Here is a 22,896-nt window from a genome sequence, read left to right on the forward strand (position 1 = left end):
AGCAAAAGTGGGGAAAAAACACTGGTTAAAGCTTCTTAAATGTGAATATTTGCTGCTTTTCTTGTATTTTTTATATATTTTTTAAAACACTTTCTGTCTTATATGATAATAAACTGAGTATTCTTGGGTTTTAGACTGAACAAGACATTGTAAGCTGTCACCGTTGGCTCTGGAAGCTTGTGAACAGCATGTTTTTTGTTCCTAAATTTTACAAACCAAATGATAAATCAAGAAAATAATCAGGTAATCAATCATGATAATAATAACACTGACTTGCAGCCCTACTTCGTACACACCGGCATTAAATTTTGCAATATATTTAAGCATTCAGCTTTCTACATAGTGTTTTCATGCTTCAGTGTGTGCCTCAAATATAAGTGTATCATTAAAACAATTATTATCAGCATTTCCAAAATGCTAGTGGCTTGTTTTTGTGGTGTAAATGTGACATTTTCTCCAAGTACTGCCCTTCCACACACTGCTCCCTGCACTTCACAGCAGTGACACAACTTCAAACAGTCAGATAAACAAATTCAATCTGTTCCCATTTAAAGGTCGTCCAGCACTGAAGCCAATTCAATCAATAATGTGGCAGTGTAGAATTGAGGGTGCTCTAACGACTCTCAGATGTAGTTCAGTCCCTGACTAAAACATCTAATCCATTGGACGCATTAACAAGGCAGCAATTAGCCTAAATAATCACCTGGAAATGACATTGGCTACAACTGCTGCCAGTGGGGGAAACAGTCATTAACTGGCCCGCAGCAGTTGTGGGGCAAGAGAACACAGCATTCGCTCGTAGTGCATAAATAGATGTGGGGATTTAGGTCTCCCTCGCTCTCTCTCCCTCTCTCTGCTCTCCAATCTGCTGTCTGAATAAGTCTGTTTTCAGAGGGGGAGGGAGCGGCACAGGTGACACAGGAAACACCGGACAACATCGTGTAAACCTCAGAAAACATCTATAAGAACATAATAAAGCCCTTATGGGGAAAAGAGCTTTAACGTTTGCATTTAAAGCTTTATTTAAAACAGCTTCTGTGTCTAAGTGAAACCATAAAAACAAGCATTTACAGTTTTAGTCTTTGAAACATTTGTGTCTCCTTTCACGTTACCTGCTCTGTTTGTAGGTCTCCAGCTTGTGACCCCTCGACTGGGCTATCCTCCCCGCTGCACCCGCCAGCCAAACACAGAAGAGCACAAGAACAGGATCCACCTGCATGGTTCACATTCCCCAGAGGACGGACCTCTCCTGTCAGTCAGAATTTACTCCCCTCAAGGGTTCGGAGCACTCTGCCTTGCTGAGACATTCCCGTCTCCACCGCCGGAGTCGATAAGGGGGAGGAAATAACAGCAGCAGCAGCAGCAGCAGCTACACTCAGCTATTCTATGGCCTGAGTGGAAAACATCCTACGGTGCTTAATCTCCACAGTGGGAAAAGCAATTTTGACTAAACCCATAAATCCTTGAGCGTCAGATGGTACAGATTTGATCCCTCCAGCGGCGGATGTGCCTGCCTCTCTGTGCTCTGCTGTGCTCAGATATCCTGCACTCTGATGTGCTCTACTCCACTTTGCACCGCCCAGAAACACCAATTCTCACAATGATGCGGCACGCTCATTTGTAAGGTCAACGGTTTAGAGATGCAGACTCACAGAGGCTGAGAGGGTGCTCTGTGTCTGATGTGAAAAGGCTTCTCAGCTCCTTCTGATGCGGGAGTCTCGTGTCTGGCATGTCAAAAATCTCTGACCCAAAATAACAGATATGCATTTCTGCCTGTTGCCGTTTGCAGGATTTTAGTTTTGTTTAACGTAAACCTGAATAATGAATGAAGGGTTTTATGATTGCTGATTTATTTTATTTATATTTTTTCATATTATGTCTTCAGACTTTTGCACTGTGGTTGTTGCTATGCACCAAATCACCAAATTCCTTGTATGTGCAAACCCATGTGGAAATAAATAATTTCTAATTCTTATTTTCTTGCTGTCTGCTGCGTCTGCTGTTGTTTTCTCTCAAGGGATTCAGATTTGGGAATATTTTTGGATGCTCCAAAAACTGATTACACAGGTTGATGTGTCGACACATCCAGCAGAAATAAGGCCAACTGAGATTTTTAAATAAGAGACCTAGAAATCTACATCATTCTAGAGGACATATAATATGGAATGTTAAGACAGACAATGATGATTTGGTCCTATATTTTGTCAGATGATGGATTGAAAATACAGGACAACATACATTAGCTCCCAACAGAGGCTGATCATCACATGCTTATCAATCTGCCTCATAAAAAGCTAAATAATGTTTGTAATTCTCAGTTTAGCAGCTCACTAGAGGCTGCACCACTATTTGTCTGTCAAGGTCTGCTGTCCGTCTGAATAAGCCAATCGAAAAACGTCTCAGCGTCGACGTCACTGGCCATGTGTCCCCCCGTTTTTTGTTTTTTTTAGCAGTTGGATTATAAGATCATGAATTTGGGTTAGCTCCATGGACGTCAATCTGAAAATTGGTGTAAGTAATGTTAGGCATTGTTTGTGTTTCAGATTTGTGTATCCTTCTCCACAGCAGTCCTGCTGACAGAGCAAATTCAGGAGCCACCAAACGCACAAAGCAACACAGACGACAAATAATCAGATGAATGTGCTCTTTCTTATAATAAAATTTAGAATTTAAACGGTTCAGTGTGTGGAGAATAGAGGCATGTATTGGCAGAAATGAAATATACTATTCATAATTATGTTTTAATTAGTTTATAATCATCTGAAAATAAGAATTATTGTGTTTTTGTTACCTTAGAATGAGACATTTATATCTTCATACAGAGGGGGTCCTCTTCCACTGAGTCTGCCATGTTGTTTCTACAGTAGCCCAGGATGGACAAACCAAACACTGACTCTAAATAGGACCATTTGTGTTTTTGTGTTTTGCGTTTTCTTGTTGGCCACCGTAACTCTCCTATACACTCGGCACACGGGAAAAGCTTGAAGAAATTTAATGTAGGGTGGGATAAATCCCTTGAGATGCATCATCTCATTTTCGAGGGGGTCCTTCAGTTCTGCAACCTCACCGCTAGATGCCACCAAAGAGTCTGGGTGTCATCCTGGACAGTGCACTGACCTTTGAGGCCCACATTAATAACATTACTTGCTCTGCATACTTTCATCTACAGTACGAATTATTATTCATCTTTGCCTGTCACTTACACCTCAGAGCACTGCTATCCTCGTTCGTTCTTCAGTTACATCCCGTACTGATTATTGCAGTTCTGTCCTCTTTGGTCTCTCTACCAAGTGTCTTCATAATTCAGCCACCCGTGTCATTAGTTGAACCCCCTCCATAGATCATATCACTCTTGTTCTGCCTCTCACCTTTAAGGCCCTCCATAATCAAGCCTCTTCCTGCCTGTCTGACCTCCTTCATATCTACACATCCTCCTGCACTCTTGGATCCTCTTCTGCAATCCAACTCACATCACCATCTGACCGCTTGACTACCATGGGCTCTAGAACCTTCAGCCGTTCTGCTCCCCGCCTCGCGACATTCCCAATATTCCCTTTCCACTTTCAAATCCGTCTGGAATCACACCTTTTCAAGCTGGCATATTCAGTCCGATTTAATGGAGACACGCATATTCATGATGACTTTATGATGATGATTTTATACTTTGTCTTTATAATTACGATTTTTATCTCATAATTTTATTACGGAATAGTTTGTTTATTACGATCTATGGATACATTGCTGCTTGTTTTTCTTTTAACTGTGTCTTGTAAGGTGTCCTTGAGTGCTTTGAAAGGCACCTTTAAGTAAAATGCATTATTATTATTATCATTATTATTAAATCCTACACACTCGACCTTTAAGTGATATACAGTGACATTTTAAAACCCAAACTTGTCAGTGCTCCCCAGAGGCCAAACTGGGCAGTGCTGTAAATCCAATATTGCCCATTGGGATATATCAGTTGGTTTAATAACTATGAGATATTAGCATTTTGACCCCCTGCTGTGTCATTATTACAAGATTAATTAATTTTAGCAATTCCAATTCTTGAAAGTTTTTTTTTTTATTTCCGTGAAGTAAATGGGCTCCCTGCTTTAACCTTCAGTATTTTTAAATTACTCTAAAACCAAAACAGTTATGTCCCTTGCCACAGCATAACACGTAATACTTAATAATGTGTCAATGTGTTCTTCAAAACTGGCTCAGTTACAAAAGGGACTCTTACCTCATTTACCTTTTTACCTTGACTGACATCACCTGGCCTCCACACAGCAGTCACACCAGGTGACAGGCACCAGCTGCTTATTGTTTGTTACTTCTATCTGTTGTTTCACTCACAAGCTATTAAAATACTTCCGCCATTTTGTACTATAGCTTTCATTGTGTGAATTTGAAAGTATAAACAACGCCAATTGCTGAATTATAACAGAATAAAGACACTAGTTACTTCTCAGACAACCTACCACACGTGGATACTGTTTCTATGTAGAACTACGTCACGCTCTGGCGTTAGCCAATGAACGGCAGCTTTTATTTACGCTGATACTATTGCCCTGAGTATAGTCTGTCAGACAAACAGGCACACTCTGTCCACATGCTGTACATCGTCCACAGACACGTTAATACATCACATACTTTATGTCTAAGTGCAACGTTACAGCAGATGATCTGGGTTAAGGGCAGGGTTGGATTCATGACCTTTTAATCCCAGCGAGCGCTGCGGGATTTGTGCCTGACAGGCTAGCACCAGAGTGAAATTCTCCCTTACATTGAACAGGGAAGTCATTGGCTCGCGCGGTACTGGCGCGGCATTGTAAAGTTCAGTGAGCGCTGAAAGCTAAAATATGCTTAGTGAAATTATTACAGTGCAGCTTTTTTGATGAGATAGCGATCACGATCGGATATATAAGTGACAGCGAGGATATACATGGACTAGCAAAGTCATGTCGCGGTGATAATGAGGTGAAAAAGTGGTTTGTTTCGATCGTTTCCGATGTGTCAGTTGGGTTTCGTCCAGCTAGCGCTAAGCTAACGTGAAGCGCGCTGCGTTGTCATTTACTACCAGCTGTGTGTTAGCTAACAAAGCTGTTACCCATCTGTGCTGAATCAAGATGAGCTCTTCACGGGAGATTAAACGTGAGTATTGATCTACTTTCACTTACTTTTTTGATTTGCTAGAAGCTGATATGATATAAGCCTATAATGTGTGTTCACCCTGCAGAGCTGCAGAAAGCAAAGAGCAAAGCCCAGAACAACAACAACCTCAAAGAGGAAGCAAACATCTGCAATCAGTTGGGAGAGCTGCTGTCCAGAAATGGTGAGCTGTTCCTAATATTCATGATATTGAATTCACTGTTAAATGAAGAAGTGTGTACATAGGAATATGTGCAGATTGCATTTATATTGTACATTAAAGGAATAAGGACATGACAGACAGATAGAAGGACACAGATCAGAAGTTTTCAATCTGAATAGATAGTAGTGATCATGCAGGCTACACAGAGTCACTCATCATTTTGTGAAATATACACAGGCATATATATGGGACAGGCCTTTAATTCCTTTCACACAAAACTGTAACTCGGCAAAGACTGGGAAATACAATCAAATTGCTTCGAGCCATTAAACCCACCACTGTCTTCTTTAGCTGCTGCTGCCTCCTTATTGATTCACCCCCTCTCATTATGTGGTTACTAGTCTTTTAATCAATCCAGTCGTCCTTCAAAAACGCCATACACCAATTGTTTGCCTGTCCCCCACTCCATTCCTGCGTATACTTTCCTTAATAGTCCTAATCCCTGCATATATGCAATCAATTCCTGTTTCCCTCTTTCTTATGTGTACATGCTCTTGCCGCCTCTCTGCATTTGTCACAATAACCCATCCAATGATTTCCAGTAATGTAAAGTGTTGCTCTAGATCTACTCATCCATCCACATTCCCGCTTTTTGCGTCACGTAGGTGATTATGAGGCTGCCATTAGTGAGCACCAGCAGGAGCTGTCTCTCTCTGAGGTGCTGAACGACGTGATTGGACGAGCCGTGGCCAATCGTAAGATAGGAGAGTGCTATGCAGAGATGGGAAACATTGAGGCTGCTTTGAAAGTGAGTAGATTGGTTAGGTTTATTGAAACTGCCTGCAAAAATGACTTTGTGGCCATTAAACCAATTCTTATGATACAAACATAGAGCGTAACATGTATTTTTCTTCTTCAGCACCAGCGCTGTCACCTGGACCTGGCCCGCTCTGTCAGAGATCACGCTGAGGAGCAAAGAGCGCTAGCCACCATTGGTCGTACCTACCTCTTCCGGTATGAATCTGACCAGTCAAAGAGCAGTTTACAGCAAGCAGAGGACGCCTTCAAAAAGAGCCTGGCCATTGTGAATGATCGCCTAGAAGGTCTGTTTGTCTATGTGCTTTTCGGGCATTATATGACGGGTGCTAAATTAACTAGTGCCTATGGTTTTTGTAGTCCTTGTTTGTACTAACATTTTTAATTCTTCGTACCTCCAGGGACTGTGCCGGGGCGAGAGATAAGTGAGATGAAGGCACGTCTTTTCCTCAATCTTGGTCTGGTCTGTGATCATCTGGGGGAGCCCAAACGTTGCAGCGAGTTTATCAGGCGAAGTGTCTTTATTGCAGAGTAAGAACATCCTCAACCTAACTTCATGTTGATTTAAAAACTCAGGTGGGAAGATAGGGATATTGTCAGAAAGGTGTCCTGTTGTCTTACTCTTTACTGAGAGTGAGTGTACTAAGTGTGTTTTGTACATAAAAAGATTACCATTAAGTGTTGCTAATCATGCTTTCTTCATTCTAATCCTGTACAGGAAGAGTCAGCTGCTTGAGGATCTCTACCGTGCAAACTTTAACCTGGGCAACATCTACTTCCGTCATGGTCAGCAGTCTAATGCTGTGCGCTGCCTTGAACAGGCCAAAGAGTGCGCGAGGAAGATCAAAGACAAGTTTAGTGAGAGCGAGTGCTTTCACTGCATTGGCAAGGTATAAACTCATTCTTTAAAAAGCTACAGCAAAAATAGCCCAATTGCATTCAACCAGCGTACCCGTTTTCTGTTACTGTGGCTGTAGGTTTTGTAATTTGTTCATCTTTGTCACATTTATCCACAGGTGCAGCTGACTCTGGGTGATTTCGTGGCAGCTAGACGATCTCTGAAAAAAGCTCTCTTGCTGGGTTCCCAGCAGCCACTGGACAGACAGGCCGTGAAGAAAGTTTTCAAATATGGTGACAGAGACTTTTTTTATCCACTCAGTCTGCGTTTATTTAAAATGACTTTTGTTTTCACCAAGGTAGCTGAGTTGACGGCGTGATTTGTTTGAATTTCACAGCGGACCAGGGCTGTAAATTGGAGGAAGAGTTGGGGGAGGATAAGGGCAAAAGCTCCCATCAGGCTGTGGGGCTGTCAGAGCAGCTGGGGGACCTGTACTGTAAGGTTGGCTGCTACAGCAAAGCTCTGGATGCATATCAAGCTCAGGTAAGACATATATTGATCATCCAGTATTCACTGCCTTCTAACTCCTCTTATATTTCAGTTCATGCACCTAAGATAATTGATTTAGCCTTGTTGTTGACGTAATGCAGCTAAGGGGTGCTGAGGCGTTGGGAAAGCCTGCCAGGGAGCTGGCTGTCATCCACGTGTCCCTGGCTGCGACCTACACAGACCTGAGACAGCACAGCAAGGCAGTGGAGCACTACAGACAGGAGCTGGCTCTACGACAGGGCAGCTCTACTGAGGTATACATGACACACATCTTCACCCAACAGTGCTCTCTTTTTAAATGGCCAAGTGATAATATCTGGGTTTTATGGATGTAGGTAAATCATGTTGGGACCAAGTCACAAATAATTACTCATATGTGTCTGTCAGGAGTGTAGCACTTGGCTCAACATCGCAGCAGCTCAGGAGGAGAGCGGCTGTGCCTTCGAGGACATAGAGAGCAGCTACACGAGAGCCTCGCACTGCACTCAGAAGTCTGGGCAGACCAGACTACAGGTGAGATGGAAGGAGCAGCTGAAAGTTGCATAACAAAAAACATTAAACTTGATTTAAAAGGTTGATTCATTATCATCTGCAAATCCATCTATTATGTGAAAGAATAATACTTTGTCTTGGAAGGGTCTAACAACAGTGTATGAACGCTCACTTTTCCTTCTCCAGAAACGCGTGCTGAGGCTCTGGCTGGCGTCCCAGCGACGTCTCGGCTCATCAAAGGCCGATGACACCGAGGCGAGGCTGCAGGAGCTGTGTGCCGCCGAGGGCTGGAATCCAGATGGGAGCGATGGTGAGGAGGATGAAGAGGAGGAGATGGAGAACAGTGAACCTCTGGATGACAGTGACGTCGTTCTCTCAGACTCAGGTAGAACTCCCTTTCTGCCCCACTGACATCTCTACACAAATAGATCCTAATATCTCCTTACATTACATCATGTTTGTCTCATTTGACTTTTCATATCTAGATGATGATTTGGAGGGTTATGACAAGATGGTGTCAGGAAGGAGGAAGGCAGGAAGGGTGAGTCATGTACCAGTCGTCACTTTCGTCTTTGTATCCCGTGTCTTTCATTTTCAGTTTTTTACCCTCTGCTCTTTTTGTATGCGTTTTCCTGCTTTAGTGGAACAAGAGGAACGAGAAGGGCGAGACGTCTCTGCACAGAGCGTGTATAGACGGAAACCTGAGGCAGACGCAGTATCTGGTGGAACAGGTGAGGAAAAACAAGACTGGTAATTCTTGTTTTAAAAAATACTGCGTTTTATTATGTATATGTTGCCAAAAAAGCAAAATCAAGACAATAAAACACAACCTGGATTGTTTGATACTCAACAATGTGCTGCTTGTCTTCATGTCAGGGTCACCCGGTGAACCCCAGAGACTATTGTGGCTGGACTCCTCTTCATGAGGCCTGCAACCACGGTCACTATGGTAACTAAGTTATGATCGACTGTATATAACCTTGTTTAAAAGTAGTTTCATGAAACTAAAAAACTTTTTCCAAACTCTCTCTGTCATGCAGACATTGTGGCTTTGCTGCTGGAACACGGCGCTAACATTAATGATCCTGGCGGTCCCTTATGCGAGGGAGTGACTCCTCTCCACGACGCCCTCGCCTGTGGCAATTTGAAAGTCGCAAGACTCCTGGTGGAGCGAGGGGCTTCTGTCACTCAGCGCAACTCCAAGGTGTGTGTGTGGCATTTTGGTAAATTACAGGAGCTGGTTCTTCAGACAGTGCAAACTACTTCAATCTATCTTTCTGAACATTGATGAGGCTGTTTTTAGGAGTGAAAACATGAAGACATATTAACTCCAGATGGGCTAGAACCAACGACTGATAATACTGAAATCACCCTACATCCCCCAGGCAACTAAATCCGTCCAAGTGGGTTTAATGTTTGCATCTATGTCTCATGCTTTCATCATTCTCTGTTAGGGTGACACTGCCATGGACACCCTCCGTCAGTGGCAGAGGACGTACAGCAGAGAGTTGGACCAGGACACCAAGCAGGAGTGCATGGCTACAGAGAGGCTGCTGAGGAAGGCGCTTGCAGGGGGAGGTGAGGCCTTTACATCATCAACACAACAGTTTAGCCTCGGCTCGCCTTTTAAACATCCTTTCAGACGCCGTTTTTTCCCTCCACTTATCTCTGTCTAACACAGTGCCCGCCGCTCCGGCCCCAGCCAAGCCTTTCGATGCCCTGCAGGACAGCCAGCTGTTTGATGCTGAGAACTCTGAGCCGCTGTCGTCCTCTGGAGGGGGCTGTTCCTCCAGCCAAGACTGGCTCCGGACCAAGAGGAACCCAGAGGTGAATGCAGCACCTGCCAGCCCAAAACGGTGGCAGGGCAACGGCTCAACACAGCGGCACAGAGCCAGGGGGACAGAGGCGGCTGTTCTGTATGGGGTAATGTCTGCCAAGTGCTTCTTAGTAGAGTATGTAGATAAAAATGCTTGATATTACATCATTTCTTCTTGTAAAGGCTTTAGATTCATTGTCATTCTGCCACTGAAGCTGTGTTGTTCAGATCTATAATTACAGTACGTGATTTGCATGTATATGTATTCCGTAGAATAACAGCAGCTCCTCAGACGACAGCGACTCTGACTGTCCCATCAGTCCTCTCCGTGCCGTACGCCCCAGACACAACATCCCAGCAGCCCCCAGTCAAAAGGAAGTCCCCGCAAACAAGGAAGCCAACCCAATCCACAGCTTGTGTCGAGAAAGCGTCAGGGAGCCTCCCGCGCCATCTGTCTTTGAACGCGAGGAGTACCACAGTGCCATTCGAGGCTTGGGCAGCGCCAAAAGTCGTCTGTCGCAGTCTCAGTACTCCAGCACACCAGCTGTTTCATCCAGCAGCAAATCAGCCCTCATTCCCGAGGAGGAGTATCTGGCCGATGAGTGGCTGGAGGATGATTTGGGGGAATTCCAGCCGAAGAAGAAGAGGAGGCTTCGGGTGGAGCAGGACGAAATGAGAGGGGAGGACGTGGCCTCTGCTTTAGCAGCAAGAAATCAAAGCAAACATCTAACCTCTGATGCCTACAGAGGTAATAAAACAACTTTTATGTCTTACTTTATTTTACTCCACATTTCTTTGCTTAGTTTACCTTCTTCATGTTCCTCTTCTCTTTCAGGATCTGCAGCTCCTTACTCCTCCAGCAGGAGTCTCTCTCAGAGAAAGAACGGCTCTCAGAGGCCTCAGCAGGTCAAAATGACTCAGATGCCGGGGATGGTGCGGCTGGGCAGGCGAGAGGTGAACAGGTCGCACAGCCCCACGGTAACAGACTATGACGACATGAGGCCCGAGACGCCACCACCACCCCCACAAATACACATGCAGGTGAGAAAAGATTTTTGATGAGTTAAAGATGTAGTCAAATCTAGAAACAATACACATGAGGTAATGTACCTCTAAAATGACTCATTTCAAGTACAAAGAGAGATTTCATATCATTTATTCAGTGACAGTTATTAATGTTTCAGCATCACTAGGGGCCATAAATGGAACATCATTTGTCAGGCGTCTGTCTTTATTCCTGATTAACTTCAGACAGTGATGAATGTGCTGGTGAATAAGAGCGGGATGATCCAATGGTAGCGCCATTTTAAGACATGGCCGCAGATTGAAGAAAGTCAGCTTTCAGGTGTTTGGGGTGGATCAGAGGATTTTCAGAGGCTGTTCTGGAGTGTTGTCAGGTACAGTATGTCAGTGGGTGTGGGAATCTGACGGTGCAGTTAAAACCCAAACCTGGATTTTAAATAATGTCGCTTGATGCTTAGGGGTTACTTTTGCAGCTCCCGAGTCCAAGACAAATTTCCCTATGGTGACAACAAACTACCGTATCTTATCGTATTGTATCATAGCTTTACCTTTAGATCTAAACTGACTGTAGTTTACATCTTAACTTCGCATGAGGTCACGCTGCACAGTTTCAGTTTCAGCATTTGCACATCTTAGCCTTGACTTCATTTCAGGATTTGGTGAAGTTCTCCTTTAAAGTCTGTTAAAAGATTTCAGCTCATTCAGAACTATGCTGTAAGACCTTGAACATAACAAGGAAGAGAGAACATATTACCCCCAGTTTTAGTTACACTCCATTGATTCCCAGTTTATTTTAGATTAGACTGTAAGTCTTCTTCTTGTTCGTAAAGCTCTTAATGCTTCAGGACTGTCGTACACTGCAGACTCTATAATCCTTTACAAACTCTCAGATCTATTACTGCTCGTTCCTTAAATACACACGCTTATACGCACAAGAGCGGCAGTAGCTCAGTCCATAGGGACTTGGGTTGGGAACCGGAGGGTCGCCTGTTCAAGTCCCCGTCCGGACCAAAATATGGAGCGTGGACTGGTGGCTGGAGAGGTGCCAGTTCACCTCCTGGGCACTGCCGAGGTGCCCTTGAGCAAGGCACTGAACAACCCCCCCCCCCTACCAAGGCAGCCCCCCTCACTCTGACATCTCTCCACTTTGTGCATGTATAGGTCCTGTTTGTGCATGTGTGTGTCTTTCGGACCTGTGTGTTAAAGAGTGAAAAAATTGAATCCCCCCTCAGGGGGATTAATAAAAGTATATATAAAAAAAATACTAGACAGTAGAACTTTTTTTAACTACACTCCAGAGTTATGGAATATCCTGCCAAGAGCTGTAAGAGATGTGGACTCTGTGTACATGTCTAAATGACTACTGAAAACCTATATTTATACCTTATTACCTTATTTTATTTTTGTATATTTATATATTTTTATTTATTTTATTATGATTTATTTCATTATTATTTTTTAAAATATTCTTTTATTTATTTTTTTAACTAATATTTTAATTTATTTTGATTATTCTTACTTGTCTCTTTTTTACTTTCACTTATATATTTTGTAATATCTAATGTCTTTTTATTGTCTAATTTTATTGTTTCTTTGCCCTTCTTAATGTGTCGCATTTTTATTTTTTATTGTAAAGCACTTTGAGCTATATCTCTTCTATGAAAAGGACTCTGTAAATAGAGTATTATTATTAATCATGTTATTAAAGGAGCCATTGTGTTTTCCTTGTATTTATTTTTCTTAATTTGTGATTTTATTTCAGGTTCCAGCTCAAACTTTGGCTGCTCCAATGCCCACATCACTGCCTCCACCAATCAGAATGAGGGTCAGAGTTCAGGAAGATGTTTTCCTCATCCCAGTTCCACAAAGGTTTATATATATGTAACTAGTAGTGAATGACACCACTAATATGCTTGTTCTGTACATGTTAGGGATTCCACGTTGGTTTTACAGTTGTCCATATCCACATTCCTCTGTTCCAGTGAGGCTGACTCCTGCACTGTGTCATGGCTGTGTGAGCAGGCTGCTCAGCGTTACTACCAGAAATGTGGCCTGCTGCCGCGCCTCTCGCTGCAGAAGGAAGGTGCTCTGCTCTCCCCGCAGGACCTGCTGCTGGCTGTTCTGCACACTAATGAAGAGGTGAGGACGGGCGTCAAGAACAGTGTGTTATTAGGATTACTTTTACCTTTTCTTATCAGGACAGAATTAAGATGGTACGTTGTCATTTTTTTTTTTTTTTTTGTTTAATTTTTTTTAATTCATGGGTAAAGTTATATAAATATAAGTTATTAATAACTTATAGAAACTTGCCTGCACACACAGGGCTCTGACAGCTGTGCTGGTTTGGGTGGTTTGTGGTTTGTTAGATCCGGTGCTTGATTAAAAGCAATGTCTGCATGCATCACCTAACGCTAGTGCAATGTGTTGCAGGTTCTCGCTGAAGTTTGCTCCTGGGATCTCCCTCCTCTCCCTGAGCGCTACAAGAAGGCCTGTGACAGCCTGGCAGTGGGTGAGCAACACACACAGACAAACGCAGACACACACACATTTCTATAACCCATCCTGGAGCATCTTTTTGTCGCCCTGCAGATGAGAACAAGCGTGTCACCCGGCTGTGCGAGGTGCAGGATGGGAGCTCCTCCATGTCAGTGTGTGGCCTCGGCTTGGCGCCCTCCTCCCTCAACCCACTCCTTCGTGCCCTGAAACTGCAGGCCAGCCTCACCGAGCTGCGTATTTCCGGCAACCGTCTCCATGACAACCTTCTGCCCGAGCTGGTCGCCACAACAGTCACCATGCCTCGGCTTCGGCTGCTGGACCTTTCTGCCAATAGCATCACAGGGGAGGGGCTGGAGAAGGCCGTGAATGCTTTAAAGGGACAGAGTCATCCTGCGTTTCCGGTAAAGAGTGTTTTTAGTTCACCTGCTGTCATCACGGTTTTCTTTTAAAGATAGTTTGGTCCCATACCTGTCATGAATTGGACATGTCACACACAACACACTGATGTATGTAAGAAAACATGGAGGCTGCTGAAGTCAGTTCACAGTTTAGTTTATAAGCTGATGTGCAGTTGAAGCTGGCAAATTCACGAGCAGATGATAACGAGGATGAGAAAGACGGTGAGGAGAAAGAGAGCCAACGTTTTAAATATGGCTTTGTGTGGCGTAATGGCTGCTACTGCTGCACAGACGTGTGTGTGGATGCATAGTCTGAGCCGCGAGTGGTGGGATAGTGTTCACATCATGACTCCCACCAGAGCAGAATGGTGACGAAAGCCGCGTGAATTCCGATATGACTGCTCAGACTGAGGTCACATTGCAAAAAATCAGACCTGTATCTCATTTAGGACTGTCTTTTTCCCCCCAGTCAGAATTGACAAGATCACATTCCATACGATTTGTGCTGTTGACACAGATCTGAGTCACACATGAGCAAAACAAATCAGATTTTGGCTGGTTTTGCCTGCAGTCTGAATGTAGTGTCTACTAGTGGTATAAATGATCTTGCTGTGGTGATACTTTGAACTTCAGTTTTGATTTCCATACGCTAAAGAAAAGGCTTTTTTTCCCCCACACTGTAGTGTACGTGTCACAGTTTGTTAAAGTCGAGTCCCGTTAACCAAGTGTGAACCACTGAAATTGCACCCCCCCCCGACCCTGTGTCACAAACCGCAGTGAGCGAAACTGTCTCAAATGCTTTTCCATCACGTCTGAGACTGACACGTCACCACTTTAATATCAATCGAATTTAATCAAGACATCTCTCTCATGCACATTAACTGTTTGTGGTTGTTTTCCTCTCACAGTGCCTGGAGGAGCTTGACCTCAGTATGAATCAGCTGGGTGACGGCGTGTCCGAGTCCCTGTCCTGCCTGCTGTCCTGCTGCCCTCTGTTAGCCAAGCTATCTCTGCAGGCATGTGGCCTCACCGCTCACTTCCTGCAGCAGCATCGACTGATGCTCGCCAGTGCTCTGATAGGTGAGTCTCTGACATTCTGAAGTTGTGTTTGCTTTCATAGGTTTTAAATTAAAGCTGAGCAGAACCAATAAAATGTTTTTAAATCATGTTTTTAATAAGAATAAAATGGAGACAAAAGATGGTGTTATTTCATATCAGGATCCAACAGAATCTTTTCAGCTTGCAAAAAAAGATTATTTATAGCTAAATACCCTTGTGATCTTTCAGGATCGGGCCACCTGAAATCAGTGTGTATGTCCCACAATGCATTGGGCTCCACTGGCTTTGAGTTGGTGCTGAAGACTCTGCCTCTCCACTGCCTCACACACCTGGACCTGTCTGCTGTCCGCAGGGGTCCTGCCGATTACCCAGCACTGGAACACCTCACCAAAATCCTGTCACAGGTACACACACATAAATCATGTCCAACTGTACCTCTCATTACAGTGCAGACAAATTAAAACATTTTGTCTTTCGGCACAGGACGACTGCTCACTGACCCACCTGAGTCTGGCAGCAAACGGGTTGACGGACAGCAGTGTAGCCACCTTGGCCAGGTGAGAACATGCATACATTTAATCATGATTATAACAGTCTTCATATAATAATTAAGGGGTAATGATGACTTCAAAGCCAAAGGTCTGTGAATGTGTTCAGAATTCAGATACAAGAGAGAGATGCAAAAAGATTTCTGTTGTCCAATCTGTCATCCTGTGTTTGCTTCTGCAGTTCTCTGTGTCTGTTTAAACTTTTTGGTTTCTCTTTAGGAGCCTGCCTTCATGTCCCACTCTGGTCAATCTGAACCTGTCAGGTAATCCATCTGTCACCTCAGCGGGACTTCACAGCATCCTGATCTCTCTCAGAGAGGCTTGTCGACCTTTGACCCTTCTAAACCTCCAAGGTATGTGTGTCATAAGTTACAGGTAGCCTGTTGTGTTTGGTGCACAGTCCCCATTTCTCAACAAAACACACCTTGTGTTTGAGGCCGAATAAATGTGCTGAATGTGTTGTCTTCTACATGAAACATTTATAGACTCATTTTGGGGGGTTAGAATCTAAAACCTACATTGTTTACATTCATGTTTGCTTTCTAGCAATCATCTTCTTTGCCTTTGGTGGCATATTACTATTATAGTAAATGTGAAAAATATTTTTAGTGTGATTTGCTTTAAACTAAGGCACCTTTTTGTTACTGTTTTTAATGACAAGGAAGCTCTTTGCTTGCGGTTTGTGCATTGCACCGAACCTTGAGGTTGCTGCACTCTAGGCACCTGGCGTTTTTGCCGGAGCACTCTGAACTCCTCGAGTTGGAAGAACTTCAACTCAGCAAAAAAAAAAAGCGCCTCACGTCATCTCTTTTTACATCATTTTTTTTGTCCAATGAGATGATTTGAGAGGCGGGTCTTCTGTGGTGGTCACAACAACAAGTTTATAGTTGGTAAACAATGGAGGAGAAACTGGTGGTAGTGGTTGCTGGACACCCAGAGCTATACAGCCCGACTTTTGTCAAACTGCCCCTGAGTCATCTTAAAATATGCCTGTAAATGGCCATCATGGAGGAGAAGCTCCTGGACCAACTGGTGATACTCCCCATGACCCACCCTCTTTCTTAGGGTCTCATGTACCCACACAGATCTTTGTTTTCCTGTGTCCAGCAAACTATTTACTGACAGCCTCTCACCCTCAACCACAGCTACAGCAAGTACCCTCTGCCTGAACATTTTAGGAGCTAGCTACTAATTACTGTGAAAAACAAATGGTAGATTGATTATGTGAGAAGGTTACGGTAAGGAGGTGTTATTATAACCTTGTATCATGACCAATACAACATTGAGCCAAAAACAGATAAAACAAGCTTCTGGTTGCGTCCTCCACAGGTTGTGCGGTGTCTGGCCCCTGGGACAGTGCAGGTCTGGACGGTTTGTCAGAGCTGGTCAAAGATCTCCGTCTTTGCTCTCAGGGACTCAACAAGCTGGACCGTCAGGCCCTAAAGCAGAGCTGGGACGCCGGTCGGTCACATGGGCGCTTCATTGACCGAAACAGCAGGTGCCTGCTCTCTACTGCGGCCTCCTCATGAACAGGGGAAAAATGAAATGTGCTGCGGAGATGATGGCAGGTTGTTCATCAGAGACACTAAACTTTGAGCTATATGAAATCATTAACAGAGAACTGCACACTCAAATCTTCAAAAAGAGCAAACTGCACAAAAATGCAGACGCAGTGACATGACGTCTACGGACAGTGTGTGTAAATAGCTTATATGTTTCATGTATTTTGTACATCCTTATTTATGTGTGTGCATTAGTGAAAGTCTGTGACTGTATGTTAAGAGTGTTTGTCATGATGCATTCACTGAACTGTATGATTTGATGTTTAAGGGGGGAAAAAACAATTAAAGAAACTCATTTGGTCTTTCAATGTGCATTTTTTCTTTGTAGTTTTATAAATCCTGTAGAGCAAAACTTTTTACTTATTTATCTAATAACATCAAATACACACTGGTGCCGCTTTGTCCGTGGCCTTTTACATCTACATGTTACACAATAGGTGTCCTCCTGCGTCTGCTGTTGACATTCCAGGATGCCGCAACCAACGCTGAGACATCAACATAAACATCATGGTTTGAGGCTACATTCATATGGGAAGTGAACACCAACCTCCCAGGTGATTTTTTTGGGTGGGCTTAAATAATTGAAGAATGAGATAAGGTGAAATTTTGACAATGAAAAGTCAAGAGGATCAGCAAAGTGGTCGAGATTCATCCTCTGGAGAACATGAATGTACAGAACTCTAGTTGTTGAGATGTGTCAATCTGAGTGGACGACCAATGGCCATGTCTTATGCAACACCTCAATCTTTTCAGTCACATATCTGAATCTGAGCAATAAAGATTAAAAGCTTTTATATCTTAAAGGGTTTAACATTGCCATTGGTGTACTCTGTTCTGCAGTGAGCTATTCTTACATGTCTTCCAGCCCGTGTGACCTGTTTCACACAAAACTGCAAGTAACACTTTTGCTTTGGTGAGAACAGGGTCCTAACAGCCCACAACAACATCCTGCTAAAGGAAAATTAGAACAGTGGTTGAAGGGTTGGTCTTTTTTTTTTTTTTGCCAACTGTCTATATATATATATATATATATATATATATGCAACATGTATGTATATGTAGACACTCTCCGCATGCCACAAGGTGCAGTTTAAATTCACCAGTTATTTTTTTAATTTGCTAATAAAATAAAATGCAGTCTATTTCTGTTGAAGCGCTAAATGCCTTTGCACAGTTACTGTTGTTTATAAAAGTGGAATTCAAGTTTAGAAATCGACAAAATTTTCTGAGAAACTTCGCCACAAAAACCACAACAGTTTCATTTGTGGTTTTGCACTGGCAGGAGCCCACTTTGTAGTCATGTTAATTTTGTTTCAGTCACTCTGAACATGAAATATAGCTGTACACTGTCACTGTCTGACTGTTAAAGCTTGTTCTCATGAACTAAGAGCGTTTTATCTTTTGTTTGTTTGTACCTAAGTTAAAGTTATGAGATTTTAAAAGGGTTTAAGGCTGCAGATGCAATTCTAACCTAGACCAACAAAGAATACTCATAACATTTGAAATGCAAACCTTTATTGATATCATTGTGTGCAGATGCAAAAATAGAAAATAACATTACAGGCATAAAGTGCAACACAAAGTAAAAGCAGTGGCAGAAAGAAGCTGTAAGAAATCCTTTATCACATATTGTAATGCACAGAGTTGTTGGTCAGTACGTCACTGCCACAAGCAAACTGGTTGCAGCGTGATTATAAGCGTGATTATTGTGCACGCATACGACCTCGGACATATTCAATCACTTCAATCTCTGAATCCTCGTCGTGTGGATAATCCAGCAGGTCCAACTCCTTTGCCCTGAAAAGAGCACATCAGAGAGACAGGAAAAGATTAAAATAATTATAGCTGCTGTGCAGCGATGGGTCAGGTCTGGGCATTTTTAGGCAATTCTGAGCAACAAGCAGAAGAATTGGAAGACATTTAAGAATTTAGCAACACAATCTGCCTTTTGCATCAGCTGAGGCTTGAACTCACAACCTCTGAGACTAAGAATCAATTTCTATCTCACTGAGCTAATTAATCAGTGACAATTCATGTGTAGCTTCACAAATTGACTAAGCCAGACGTGCAGGTTTAGCAGCCGTCCATGCATGGAAAAGCAGATTTCAAACCACTGTAAAAAATTCAGTTATCAAAACAAAAATCTGAAAATACACATATTGCATCTAGACAGCATGGAGATGTTGGTAATTTGTTTGTAACAATGATTGATTTGCTTCATAAGTGAAAAACTGATGTTTAACTAGGTGAGCTATGTGCAAAGTGAGAAGCCTCAGATGGTTTCACGCTTAAGTATTGACACTGGATCTTTGTGCAAAGTTTGGTTTATTTTCAAGCATGAGAAGGCAGATTTTCTAGCAGAAAAAAGACTTGAAGATGCTGCACAGTGATCAGTTATTAAGACAAAAATCTGAAAATACACATATTGCATCTAGACAGCATGGAGATGTTGGTAATTTGTTTGTAACAATGATTGATTTGCTCCATAAGTGAAAAACTGATGTTTAAAATTGAAATTTTTACATTGACTCCAATTGTTCACATGAGAGCAAAATTCAAAATGCTGTCAAAAATTCAGATTTTGAGATAAATTCTGAAATTTGCCAAACATCATCTACCATGACTCTAGAATTCTGTCTTTTTTTCATGAACATTGAAGATTTATTTAGCAAGAATTTGCATGTATATGTTTACAGTACTGTTTACAGTCAAACATTTTGATGCACTGTAGGCTCAATTTTTGATAAATCAAAAACCTGAGAAACGTAGTTTTTGTAGGACAGTCTGAAGATGCTCTGTAGCAAGTTTGGTGTCAATTGAGACACTTGCAAAAATTGTGGCAGGAGATAGATTTAAGAAGTTCTACAGTTTTTGAAAAAAACAGAGTGATGGACTTCATAATTTTTAATAGGTTTAAATGTACAAAAGTTTCTTCAGTATTGGGGCTACAGTTTGATGAAAGTTGTGAAGTTGTAGCACGTATGGTTGATTTGTTATGAATTTTCAAAGTTTTGAACTTTAGACACTTGCTGTAGCGCCACCATCAGGACTATTGGCTTGAGTTTACAGCTGAGAATATCTGGCATGAGACTGGACCTTTGTGCAAAGTTTGGTGAGTTTTCACCCATGGGAAGTATGATTTCCACGGAAGAAGAAAGAAGAAAGAAGAAAGAAGAAGAATACCTAGGATTACAATAGTGTCCTGGCAGCTTAGCTGCCTGGACCCTAATTACAATTTAATTAGTATGTATATTCATTTGTTTTATGTTTATTTGTATGGGGATTAGTATGTACCATAAAACAATACCACACACAACAGCAGGGGTCAGCAACCTTGGGTGTGTGTGCCACCTTTGACACGCCATAGCTTAACTAAAGGCACAAGTGCAGTTTCCATTCAATTCAAATACTTTCGTCTCTTAACTGCTTCCACAGAATAATGAATATTGTTGAAGGACTTTGTAAAGATTCAATATTTCTGGGTATATTGTTAGTCGAATGCTAAAATGGCGGGCTGGTGACTCACTTGCAGGCTCCAGTGTTGACACAAATGGTTCTCACATCATCAGTGGTGGTGAGCTCCTCGATTAACTCTGCGAGGTGCGTCTTCACAAACTTGCGGCACAGAGTTTTCAAGAGGCCAATTTGGTCGCAGACGGATTTCAGCTTTGTTGTCAGTTTCTGTAAGAGTGTAATTGTTATGATTGTTACCAGTCTTTCCCACAATGCACCGGCGATCTGTCAGCCATTTAAACATTTTCATTTACCTCTGCAGTGGCGTTGGGTCCGATAGCTTTCTTCACCTTGTTCAAAGCCCACTTGCACGCCCAGCACACACCGGGAAGCTGTGTGAAGAGATGTATCATGAAATTAATACTTGACATGATATAGAATGTTAAATGAACAATAAACGAGAAACTTTTTAAGTTTGTTAAGTGTTAATGAACATATTTGTCATTGCTACTTAACAATATACTGACAACATAATACAATATAACATGATATAACATAGCTGTTATACAAAATATTTTCTTGTGACACCTCAAAATGCCCTTATATCTGCTTACAGCTACATTATAGTATGTTGTAAATGTCTATATTGCTATAAAGGCTGAATAGGAGGTTTAAGTAAAGTGTTACCCTTTTCATAATCAAAAGAATGAACTCCTAAACAACAGATTATTTCTTTCCAACCCCCATTAACCACTTCACTACCCCTCAGATTTATCTTGTGATCTCTGAAATGGCTGCACCGAGTTTGAGAACCACTATACGTGCATGTAAAGTAGTTAAATATGGCTCCACTTTGAGCAGCTACAACAGTAAAATGCTACTTACACATTGTTGCATCAGTGTTAACAATCCAATGATTAAATATAAAATAATATGAGTCACAGGGGCATTTTTCTGGAGAATGAGTACTTAATTTTGATGGGACAAAATATCAAATACATATTTTACCTCTTAACTGTAGTGCTATTTATCAATATGGAATGTTTAGGTGGGAGTTGCAAAGATGTCTGCCTTCTTTCTAATATAATGGAACTAGATAGTGCTCGTCAAGCATCAATAAATAAATAGATTACTCTCTGAAAAATGCAACAGCAATATTTCTTTCCAGAATTAATGACCCAGATAATCCACAGACCTTGTTGTGAGCAATTTCATGTAGGAATTTTCTTCTACCAAACTACACCTGCCGACCACATCACCGTGCAGACAGTTTATTCAGGTTGGGTTTAGGCTGAGATTGGACATAAAGTCAGGATTTAAGATTAGATCGGTGTCAAGCAAAAGCCAAGTTTAGGGTTACACACATAGGTGTAATGCTGCCGGAGCCACTGTGCATTGGAATGATGCACGGCCACTTTTTTTTTTACCTCCAAGTGATGAAATAGAATATTTGCAGTTTGCATAATCCGACTGAAATTCATAGACATTTTGGTACGCACTTAAAGATCCAATTATCTCCAAAGTGTATGTCGTGCAAGAGAGACAATAAAATACTACTTAGATAGATGTTTGACTGACACCTGCAAAATATTCTCAATTGTGTGGTCAGTTATAGTTGACTAATGTATGTAAACTTAACCACCTTATGAACAGTGGTTACAAAACCTTCAAAAGGAAGTGCAACCTCAGGTTGCATAGTCTACAGAGACACAGCAAAGATGCAAGTGACCCTTTGCTGATCATCTAATGTTCTGTCATCTGATATTTGAAGATGAATGCTGGACTAGCAGTGTTTGAAGCAGCCATATTACCTTTCCAGCTTTCACAGAGACTTCCTCGCCGTCCTTCAAAGAGACTTCCTTGTCAGCCATCACTGAGATTTCCATGTCCACCTGCTCCTGATCGTCAATGGTGACCTTGAGTCTCCTCCCGTCGACTGTCCAGACTGTGAAGATGCAAAACAAAAAAAATGCTGAAGAACAGTTAACATGATAAATAACACAATAAATAAACAATCAAGACATTATCAGCACACCTGAACATGCCACCAGAATGCACACAAGGAGGAATGAAGACTTCTCCATGTTGGCAGAGAGCAGTGATCTCAAGTGTCTGTGCGTCTGGTGACACACCTTTTATACAAGAGGTGGAGGGCTGCACAACTCGCCTGCACGGCTCCTTAAATGGAAGTTCTAACCACAAGCAGCGGCTAGTCACAAACTAGTCATAAACTGTGGTTTTGTGAAGACCACTATCACAGAAAACAAAACCTCCTCAACACCACCCACCCCATCTAGACTCATCTTTCCAGTCAATACACTCACTGGCGTTTAAAAAAATGTGCTAGAACAACAGCGTTGCACCATAAAGTTTCACGATCTGAACATCACAACTCTGCATGAACCACTACAATCTAATCTGTCAGTGTGTAGATTAAAATCTTGTTTTTTGAATTAGAATACAAATCACTAAGCAGTTCATGTGTGTTGCTCTTAAATGGAGGAGGGCATAGTTGAGCTTGAGAGAGGGGCTAAAAACCTGGTATTA

The 22,896-nt window shown here is 42.3% G+C and overlaps 3 protein-coding genes across 4 annotated transcripts in view; 1 reads left to right on the forward strand and 2 right to left on the reverse strand.

Moving 5' to 3' along the window:
- The window catches only part of LOC117266694 (gamma-aminobutyric acid receptor subunit rho-1-like), a 28,180-nt gene extending 23,837 nt beyond the window's left edge, over positions 1-4,343 (reverse strand). The window contains exon 1 of one of the 2 annotated variants that reach the window (XM_033641998.2): positions 4,229-4,343. In XM_033641998.2, the coding sequence (XP_033497889.1) occupies positions 4,229-4,233 (5 nt within the window). In that variant the 5' untranslated portion in view covers positions 4,234-4,343. Of the gene's footprint in view, positions 1-1,112; positions 1,332-4,228 lie in introns of those variants that run through there. The other variant, XM_033641997.2, reaches the window with a different exon arrangement.
- A 446-nt stretch (positions 4,344-4,789) lies between these two features.
- tonsl (tonsoku-like, DNA repair protein) lies at positions 4,790-17,204 on the forward strand. The gene is made up of 28 exons (XM_033641975.2): positions 4,790-5,139; positions 5,225-5,320; positions 5,965-6,107; positions 6,219-6,402; positions 6,517-6,646; positions 6,834-7,005; positions 7,132-7,246; positions 7,351-7,496; positions 7,604-7,756; positions 7,890-8,015; positions 8,181-8,379; positions 8,480-8,535; positions 8,636-8,725; positions 8,871-8,943; positions 9,035-9,198; positions 9,449-9,572; positions 9,676-9,917; positions 10,084-10,558; positions 10,646-10,851; positions 12,596-12,702; positions 12,816-12,972; positions 13,264-13,342; positions 13,423-13,730; positions 14,636-14,807; positions 15,015-15,190; positions 15,270-15,343; positions 15,554-15,687; positions 16,664-17,204. Exons 1-28 carry the CDS (start codon positions 5,115-5,117, stop codon positions 16,861-16,863), a joined length of 4,326 nt encoding a protein of 1,441 aa, XP_033497866.2. The 5' UTR covers positions 4,790-5,114; the 3' UTR covers positions 16,864-17,204.
- A 1,190-nt stretch (positions 17,205-18,394) lies between these two features.
- Positions 18,395-22,541, reverse strand: LOC117267487 (uncharacterized). Its single transcript, XM_033643431.2, has 5 exons — positions 22,385-22,541; positions 22,161-22,294; positions 20,664-20,741; positions 20,423-20,577; positions 18,395-18,693 (listed from the first exon to the last, which is right to left on the reverse strand). The coding sequence occupies exons 1-5, from the start codon at positions 22,431-22,433 to the stop codon at positions 18,600-18,602; spliced, it is 510 nt and encodes a 169-aa protein (XP_033499322.1). The 5' UTR covers positions 22,434-22,541; the 3' UTR covers positions 18,395-18,599.
- Between the last annotated feature and the right edge of the window lie 355 nt (positions 22,542-22,896).

Source organism: Epinephelus lanceolatus, chromosome 15, assembly GCF_041903045.1.
Source record: "Epinephelus lanceolatus isolate andai-2023 chromosome 15, ASM4190304v1, whole genome shotgun sequence".
Classification (NCBI taxonomy): Eukaryota; Metazoa; Chordata; class Actinopteri; order Perciformes; family Serranidae; genus Epinephelus; species Epinephelus lanceolatus.